The 10,316-nt window shown below is 36.1% G+C and overlaps 1 protein-coding gene across 6 annotated transcripts in view; it reads right to left on the bottom strand.

Moving 5' to 3' along the window:
• Window positions 1-4,417: 4,417 nt before the first annotated feature.
• anxa1.2.S (annexin A1 gene 2 S homeolog) overlaps window positions 4,418-10,316 on the bottom strand; it is a 29,827-nt gene continuing 23,928 nt past the window's right edge. For 5 of the 6 annotated variants that reach the window (XM_018233419.2, XM_018233461.2, XM_018233445.2 and 2 more), the window contains 4 exons: window positions 9,346-9,441; window positions 8,581-8,639; window positions 6,776-6,898; window positions 4,418-4,608 (listed from right to left, as the gene is read on the bottom strand). In XM_018233419.2, coding sequence (XP_018088908.1) covers window positions 4,552-4,608; window positions 6,776-6,898; window positions 8,581-8,639; window positions 9,346-9,441 — 335 coding nt within the window. In that variant the 3' untranslated portion in view covers window positions 4,418-4,551. 6 annotated transcript variants of the gene reach the window in all.

Genomic DNA, 10,316 nt, shown 5'->3' with positions numbered 1-10,316 from the left:
ACTTCTAAATTCGACCATCGAATTAAAATATTTCGAATTTTGAAGTCTAAGGGGCTGATTCACTAAATTCGAGTGAAGGATTCGAAGTAAAAAAACTTCGAATTTTGAAGGTTTTTTTGGGCTACTTCGACCATCGAATGGGCTACTTCGACTACGACTTCGAATCGAAGGATTTGAAGTAAAAATCGTTCGACTATTCGACCATTCGATAGTTCGGCAGATAAAAGCTATCGAAGTCAATGTTAGCCTATGGGGAAGGTCCCCATAGGCTTGCCTACATTTTTTTGATCGAAGGATATTCCTTCGGTCATTGGATTAAAATCCTTTGAATCGTTCGATTCGAAGGATTTAATAGTTCGATCGAAGGAATAATCCTTTGATCGTTCGATCGAATTTTCTGCGCTAAATCCTTTGACTTCGATATTCGAAGTCAAAGGATTTAAATTCCTAGTCGAATATCGAGGGTTAATTAACCATCGATATTCGACCCATAGTGAATCAGCCCCTTCGTATTTTTCACCGAATTTGGCAATCGATTGTAACAATTTCCGTGTTCGATCGAAGGATTTTCCTTCAACCTCTAAAGACTTAGAAAAATGTTGTAGAAGGTCCCCATAGGCTAACATAGCACTTCGACAGGTTTAATTTGGCGAAGTATTGAAGTCAAAGTTTTTTTAAAGAGACAGTACTTCGATTATCGAATGGTCGAATATTTGAACAATTTTTTAAATTCAAAGTCGTAGTTTCCTATTCGATGGTCGAAGTATCCAAAAAATAACTTTGAATTTCGAATTTTTTTTACTTCGAAAATTCCCTCACATTAACTTTGACCCTTGATAAATCTGGCCCTTAATAAATCTAGACTTTTTTGAGTTTTCAAGAAATATAGAGAAACTGCAATTTAAAAAAAAAAAAATGTTAGTTAAAAGGCCCCTTAGTCTGACATTGAGGGGGCGTTTATTAAAAGTTGTTTTTTTCTCATTTTTATTTTTAAAAAAATAGACAAAAAAATGGCCTCAATTTACTAAAAAAATCTGAACAAAAAAAGTGTATCATGTGACTTTTTCAAATTGTCTCTTGAAAATCACAACTTATTTTGGATTGTCACACAAAAACCAGCATCAAAATGCTGAAACCCTTGAAGAACTTGTAGGCAAGAAACATCATCCAATTGTAAATGAGACATCTGCCATTTCCTCATGACTTCTACATGATTTTAGCTAAAATAATTTTGGATTTGGATTTGTCACATAATAAATCCCAAAAAAATCCTACTTTTATTGTAACCTTTTCTGATGTTTTGAGACAAAAAGCCTGACCAAAAAAATGCGACCTTTAATATAAGTGAAAGGCTGAGTATGGGAGGCTGAGACCATGGGTCAGACAGAAAAAACTATAGAGCTTTAAAAGAATTGCTATGTCTGCTCCTTTATCAGTGACTTGAATGAAACATACTAGGTGTTGATTGTCTGCTGGATACTGGGCTGGGTAGTTTGCATTCCAAGTAGATGCTTTTTGGGTTGTCTGAGGCTGATAATGAAAGAGATGAGGAATTCTAAGAGTAGGTAAGGACAGGAAAAAGGGTGGAAGCAAAAAGACATGCCAGAACAAATGTTTACAGCAAGAGGTGACATAATATCTACAAAACACAGGGAAACAGGTGTGACAATTAAAAATAAAAAATGAGGAATTCTGAAAAAGGCATGATAAATTGCAACTATAAAAGAATTTTGTCAAACCCTTAAATTGTTGTCATTTTATACATACCATATGTCAGGACATTATGTTCTTTTATTTTTGTGCTTTGATTAAAGAAAACAACACACTGGGATTCTTTCAATAAGTTCAATGAGTTGTGTTACCTTTATTGTTCGCTATTGCACAATGTCATGACTATTCACCATTGTCTACTTGTGTCATCTGCTGTTCCTGGAATACACAGTCATTTATTACTCCAGTTCATACTAGGTATGAAATTAGATACTGAGGGACTTGTCCTCCCATCTAATAAATATTTACAATTTAGTTTCTCTAGTTAAATTGAAGTATTGTTCACTTTATTTTTCATAAGCTTTCTAAGCCTAAAGGTTTACTTCTAGTCACCAATAGTTGCCCACAAAGGGTGGGGGATTGTAATTTTTATCTATGTAAGCATATAATATTATGGCTTCCATTATACATGAATGCTTGGGACCTGGGGCTTTCAAGATAAGGGTAAGGGCACATGCTAAAATTCGGATTTGCTTCACCATAGGACCTACACATAGGATATACATGTAACAACCACATCTCCTGCTGCAGTATCACTAATAAAAGGTGCCAGTCAATTTAGAGACAACACCCTTATACTCTGGCTCCAGTTGTCTATGCCAGGACACAGCTTAAACAACCCTCTCTCTGATTAGGGATGCTTGAATAATTTTCTGCCATCTTTGGCCAATCGGTTGAAAACGTCAACTCCATTTATCCAGATAAATCTGGTATTGTTTCCAATTATTAAAAGGTGTGTCTCTAGTATTACTCATTATGAATTAATTATATTCAGTTGTCTATAAAATGTTGGCATTGCAAAGAAATACATATTTATGATATTTGCATCAGTTCCACAAGCACTAAAGATAAGTGAGAAATGATGGGTAATTTATAGAATAAGCAGCATACGGAGAAAAAGCTTTATGGCTAAATGTGGCCATACATCAACTAGTTAGCCTGCAGGCCAAACAGACAGATATAATTGGTGCAGCAATATACATGTATGGCCACTTTACTATTGTTCCATTCCTTTGGGCAGACTATAAGGATTCATTTTAGAAGTTCATGCATATGGAATGCATTGCATGTAATATGAGACTTAGCTGCATTACGTTCAATTTTAGGGACTGTGTGATAGTAGCTTGTCTGGAAGAGCAATGCACAGACCTGGATTTGTGAAAAAGCCACAAACCCAGGCCTAGGGCAGCAAAATTTTAGGGGTGACATGCCACCCAGTCGCATCTGCTCCCTAACTGTTCATACTAAAGGGACAGGAGGTTTAGACACAATTCAAAAGGAGACAGGCAGACACTGACCATCTTAGGGGTGCCACAGATACAATTCTAGCACTGTTAATGCAATGATCACCACCCTGGATCTCAGGTCCCTGTCCCATTTAACTTTGATGCAGTGTTAACCCGCAGTTGAGTCTTGACTCTTGTTCATTGCACAAATATACAAAGCACAGCGTTGTTGCTACTATATGTTGAACCTATTTGTCACAACAAGCCCTTTGAATACTTATCCCTCTAGTCTTCCTGGTTCTTTCATATTGCATTATATCCAGTCTTGGCCTTCTTTTCCAGCTCCTGCTAAATATTCCTTATAGTTTTCCTGTATCTTGTCTATACTGTTCCTTGTTTGACTTGTCAATTTAGTGTAGCCCTTCTCTGTACCATTTCCAGTCCATTCTTGCTGGTACTTACCATACTAGTAATCCCCAATAATGATATACCTGTCCTGTATTCTATCTATGATTCAATCCCCTTCCTTCCATTTCAGGCATTTAAAATTAAAACTCATATTTGCCTATTTGGGAGGATCTGAAAACTACCTGCCTTCGTTCCCAGCACCTCCATTAGGTCGAGTTCAGATACGTAAAGCAAGAGAATTATATAATGATTTATAATTACTAGCAAATGCTCCTGAAATACAGTAAGCTATTTTGCTGTGATTGATCTCTATTTTGTGCATCTAAATGACTAGCAAGTTAGTGGATGCATAGGGGCTTCTATAAAACTCTCCCTCCTGCCATTCATGAATACAGTACTGAAGGATATGGTTAGCGATATATTCTTCACGGCAGCTGCAGGTCTTTGTGTTCCAAAATGGTGCATAGAGACCTGTGGCAAATTTGCAAGGCATATAGGCAGCAGGTAAACTGCACAAAATAAAAAATTTTTTTAGGAGGTTTTAGATGACCCCTCAGATCACAGAGGTAAAAATTCACTAAATCCAACCAGTACTAGGGGGTAGTGCACAGTGGGTTCCAGGACAGATAACCATGCAGATCTCATACTCTCTATTTAAAAGGTTTGTTTAGTCTAAACTGCACCACCTAGCACAGGATCATTACTTATGCAATACTTAAAATATGCATTTCACATTATAAAAAATCAATTATATACTCAGGAAAATACGCATATTTTATTTCCTTGTGTTATTTCCTTAGTTCTTTTATCCTTAATTGTGTGGTTTTAACATTTGTAATGTATATAGCATACTCCCAAGAATCAAGCCTTGTATGTAAGATCTAAGATGAATGAATTAATGAAAGCTAATTGTGTGCTATATAAGTCATATTGTAAAAGCTTGTTTTCAGTAAGTCAGCATTTTACTGTCAAGCTGTAATATAGAAACATGTTTTAAAAAGACACAGTACAAATAAGGTTGCTTAAGTTTATTTCATAAGTGTTTCATATTTATAAACCTGTAATAAAAATATAGTATGTTTGAAAGCATCTTCCTATGCAGTTGAAGTATATAGGTGCTTTTTAATGGAGAATTGTCCCATCATGTTTATTTGCCTCCGCACAGTGCAATCAAGATTGTTTCATAATCTCCTTTGGTTTCATCCTACAAATGAAACATATAAATATGTATTAAAAATAAATCAGATTTAGATAACCAAGTATTTTGTTTTAGATTTAAACCCCCATGCACATGAATGGGCATTTATTAAAATTCAAAAAAAAAAAATATACTCTTCCATTTTCGTGGAAAATTACAACTTCTTTTTTTTTAAAAAAACCTAAGATAAAATGTAATCTTTTGATTGTCAGTTAGAAAATGTCACAAAGGGGCAACCATAAGCAGCTCACTTGTCAAATGGATAGTTATTGTATGAGGGGCACATAGACTACTAATTGAAGAGATGGTTACTGCATAAGGGACCATACATGGCATGCTCACCAATATGCAGTTTGGGGGTCAGGGCAGGTGGAAGGCAAATGCAGAGTCCAATATACAAGCTAGAGGTCAGGGCAGGCTACACATGCAGAAGCAATACAGAATCCAATAAACAGCAGAATGGAGGTCAGAACCAGAAAACAAAGAGAATCAGCAATAAACACTATGACTATGAGTTTGTGCCAGCTTGGTTTTATGCGTAATAAATCTTGCCAGACTACCTTAATTTCTTTTTATGAGAAGGTGAGCAGGGACCTCGATTCTGGGATGGCAGTGGATGTGATTTACTTAGACTTTGCTAAAGCATTTGATACAGTGCCACACAGAAGGTTGCTGGTTAAATTAAGGAATAGTATTTGTACCTGGATAGAGAACTGGCTAAAAGATAGACTACAAAGAGTGGTGGTAAGTGGAACATTTTCCAATTGGGATTATTTTTCTCTGGAAAAAAAGACTCTTGAGAAGTGATTATACTTTATCAGTATATTAGTGGACATTATAGACAAATAGCAGGGGACCTTTTTAACTATAAAGAGGATCACCTCACTATAGATCACCCCTTCAGACTAGAAGAAAAAATTTAATTTGAAGCAACGTAGGGGGTTCTTCACAGTCAGGACAGTGAGGTTGTGGAATGCACTGCCGGGTGATGTTGTGATGGCTGATACAGTTAATGCCTTTAAGAATGGCTTGGATGATTTCTTGGACAGACATAATATCAAAGGCTATTGTGATACTAAACTCTATAGTTAGTATAGGTATGGGTATATAGAATTTATGTGAAAGAATGGAGGGGTGTGTGTATGGATGCTGGTTTTTTCATTTGGAGGGGTTGAACTAGATGGACTTTTTTCAACATGATTTAACTATGTAACTATAAGTACAGGAGTACAGGAAACATGCAGGGATTCAGGAGCCAGGCAGGAACCAGATAAAAATCACAGTAGTAGACTATTAATGATCATGCAACTACAATTTGCATAAGGCAGACTTAAATAGGTCCTGTGGAAACAGTGAAGTGGGAAGAGAGACTGGATACCTGATAGGGTTATTGGCCAGCACAAGTTCTAAATGCCTCCAGTTGCTCACCAAAGAAATACATCAGCAATTCAACATACCGTACAGGGGTTAAAATTCAGAAAAGTTCTGAGAGATTCTCATATGTAATTCGGACAATACAGATATTCCATATGCAGAACTTTTTGGCAAGAAATATCTTAAATTCAATCTTAAATAAAATCCATTTTTTACTGGTTATAGGAATATAATTGTTCCCTCTTAACACTGACTTCTCAGTGTTAAGACAAACCAGGCCTACTCATCTCACAAGTGCATCATTTATTAGGACTTAAAAATGTGGAGAACTCATCAAGGTTAATACTACACAGAGCTTCTAAGGAGGGGTCTAATTTTTGTGTGGCTATGAATGCTCATATTATCTCATACACTCTAGGATTTTTACCCTCTAGGATAGAGCTATGGATCAATACATACTACTCATGACATCTGGGTAAGATATTTAACTGTATGGCAGAAACAAAATCAGTGGCAATTTCTTTTTAAATATTGACATTTCTGTACAAATACAGACATCACTGGAAGTAAAGAATACTTAATGTATCTGAGCCCCAACTTCTTATTTTTAAAAGCACAGACTCTCAATAGATGAAGTTACAAATGAAGAATCAGATGAACTGATATAATTTATGTGTTATTTGCTTATAATATCTATATAAGAAATTACCTACCTAGACAGAATAATGGTATAGCATGATACAGTTTATTAAAAAGACAATTAAAGTTAAATACAATAACAAATATTACATAAGCATACCAAAATAGCCTGGTGAAGAGATTTTCCATAAAGTTTCTGGTACTGAGCCTTTATTTCATTCATGTCAATTTCTGACCGGGAAACCATAACTCTGATCAGGTCTTTATCACGTGTCCCAGAACCCTGTGCAAAATGTAAACAAAACAGCGATGAGTCAGTTAGCATTTTAATCCTGAGCACTCTCATTATTGATTATTTTTGTTATAATGTTTTGAATAATACTTAGGGAGGGTTATTTATCAAAGGAGGAATGTGAATTTTTCAAAACTCTAATAAATTTAATTTTATTCACAACTGAAATGGTATGTTATTTATGAAAAATGTGAACATCTAAAACTCAATTGAATAGTCCCAACACAAAAAAACTCAAATCGAATTTGAATGGATTAAAGAGAAGTAAAAATTCTGAGTCAGGATCCAGATGATTTTGATCTAAGAAATCTGAATTAAAACTGGCCACAATGGTATCCCTGAGTGAGCATAATGTGGATCTATATGTGTGGAGAGCATGTACCAGGTGGTATACCAGTTGGTCTGTAAACCTATTCTTTTAACTTGATGTTAAATAAAAACTAGCTTTTTAACTTCATTATAGAGTTTTGGGATATTCCTTTTATTCTGAATAGTCTAGACCAGTGGCTCGTGAGCAGTGTGTTGCTCTCCAGCCCCTTGGATGTTGCTGAAACCAAGAGCTTATTTTTGAATTATGTTTTTGTTGCCTAAAAACCACATATTCTGCCAAACAGAGCCTGAAGTAGGTTGACAGTCCACATAGGGGCCACCAAATGGCCAATCACAACACTTATTTGGTACCCCAAGATCTTTTTTTTTGCTAGCGTTGCTCCCCAACTCATTTAATGGAGACATGTCACCCAAAAAAATTATTCAAAATCCTATTTTACCACATTAGTTAAGCAAAATGAACTTTAATTACACTATATAAATAATATGAATCTTGCTTCCTTCAGTCTGGGATTTCAAAATTATACCAAGCAGGCAGCAGCCTGTTATTAAGGTAAGCCTTGCATCATCTCAGAATCTTGTTTGTGCATGAGAACTGGGGAACCGATGTCCATCCCCATGCACTGGCTACACAATTAAATGGTAAAGAGAACGGGGGAATATGTGGAGAGCAGTGACATCTAGGAAATGCTGAATGGAAAGTGAAATACTGTAATTGTCTGCCCCGCCTCTATGACCAGGGCATAGAGGAGAGGCAGACAATATTTGATTGACAGCTGAGATTTTAAATGATTTTACAACAGCTATGATGCTTTAATAAAAAATAGAAATTTGATTTCATGTTTAATTTAAAAAGGACTACTATTATACAGATTTTTGTGTCTAGGTGACAGGTCCACTTTAACATCTGAATGTTGCTCACGGGTTCAAAGGGTTGGGGATCCCTGGTCTAGACACAAGCACTAGTCAATATGCAAATTGGTTAGGACTGTTATTTTAAAACATGATTTTCATTTCTTTTTTCCATCACAGGTTTACACTTCATGTGCTAAAAATCCATGCAAAGCTTTATAACTGACTTTTCACATCTGAGTCCAGTTAATGACAAGGTACACTAGAAGGACACTAGTAATGAATAATGAGGAGTACCATATTGTAGCAGTGTGTTATGACACCACTGTTTGACTTGGTTGACTATGGAATTAACGATTACGGAACATATAGCTGAAGGCCGGTTTCAAATAAAGTTCCTTTCAATCAACAAACACATACAGATTGTTTAATAATTCTGATTTTTTTAAAAGACATAATCAGGAAATCAGTATATAAACATAGTATATTACCTTCATAGCTTTATAGAGTTTTTCAGCAAAGAAAGCGGCTCGGTTTGAAGCACATTTCACTTGGGGTTAAGAAAAAGTGGTAAATTATTAGGAGAACGCTATGAATGAAGTAGTACAATGTATTTAGAGAATTATAATAAAGCTAATTTGGCTCAGTCATCTTTCTCTATGCACATGTGCAGTAGAGTGATAAGTGTTGCATTTGGCATCTAAGTATCTAAGTCCAGTTTTCACTCTCCTGCCCATTAGTCCTCATACTAGTTGGTGACACTGCAGCATACTAAGCCTTGCTGGACTCCTTGGGATATATTTATCAAAGAGTGAAGTTAGAGATCTTCACAGTCTGCTAGAGTAAAATTCTACAACTCTACATTCATTTCTGTGGCATTTTGAAAGGCATGAAAGAGTGAACTTTCACCCATTGGTAAATATTCGTTTAAAAATGTCATAGAAATAAATGGAGAGAGGCGGAATTTCACTAGAGGACTGTGGAGATCTCTAACTTCACTCTTTGATAAATATATCCCCATGTTGGAGCCTCTGGCTGCTATACTAAATACTAATTACTGTTTCTCACTTCCAAAGCAAGCTATTACAAAACTTTCTATTACTTTCTTTACCTACTGAGGCCTACCTCAACTGCTCCCCCTCCCAAATGTAAAACAGACCCCAAAACTAGCTGGCCAGAAACTTCCTAGAGCTGTCAGAAATAAATGTTAGCAAAGTCTTTAGCAAATGTAAATCAAGATTATGATACACGCTTACCAATAGCAGTGAGACAGTTCTCAATGTCTCCTTTAAGCTCCAGATCCAGTGCCTTGTTCATATCATGCTGGCTATACTTGGTGTATCTCATAAACACTAGAAAGAAAACATTTGTTTTAGAAATTTTAGAGTATCTTCTTGCTTTGCAGTGGCATTGTTTTTGTCTGTGCCTGTTTTGATTACTCCACTTAATAAATGTAATAGATGACACATAATCATAATATTTACAGCAAGTTAAACATTATTTATTCTATTGTCTAAAACCTGCAATTCGAGAACATCAAATTACCCCCCCCCCATCCCTCTGCCTGTGAGGAAACTGAGAGAAGGGTGTGTGCTAACTGGCTTATTTGCATTCTCTCGCTATAATTACTCTGTTTTTTCTCTGCAATGTGTTTCCCACCAGCTTCATCAACCTTTTGTGAGCTACACCTATGAAAAGTATGCCAAGTGATAGCAGATCACAAACCAAGAGGCCAAAAATGAAAGAAATTTGTTAATACAAACATGCACAGACTCCACAAAATCTCCACATGCTGCTAGTGCCAATATGCCAGCAGTTTCTGCAATAACCCGCCTAATGACATAATTGTTCTTTAACTATGAGAATTGACATTACACAAGTTTGATCACATATTTATAATGGCAGGGAGAAGGACAAAGTGCAAAAAACAATGATTAATGTAATGTTCTACACATTTTGCACCTTTCCACATTTCCTTTGTGCTAAGGCATAACTCTCTGTGTTCCTACAATGAGTATTGGATGTGTGCAGCATGCCGGAAAATCAATGGGACATGAAACACTGAGGGCCTCCTAATGCTTATGACAGACATTAAGTACATGACTCCTTTAAAGTTGTAGAGTTTTACACCTACCAGTGAAATTATTTTCTAAGTATTTTTCCCCAGGCCAGTGCTCCCGCTGGATGAAAACTGCACCGGGTGGTGGAAAAAGTTGGCTAAGGGCTG

This window comes from Xenopus laevis, chromosome 1S, assembly GCF_017654675.1.
Source record: "Xenopus laevis strain J_2021 chromosome 1S, Xenopus_laevis_v10.1, whole genome shotgun sequence".
Lineage (NCBI taxonomy): Eukaryota > Metazoa > Chordata > Amphibia > Anura > Pipidae > Xenopus > Xenopus laevis.
The sequence above is the reverse complement of the archived record's forward strand: the minus strand, read 5'-3'. Positions and strand labels throughout refer to the sequence as shown.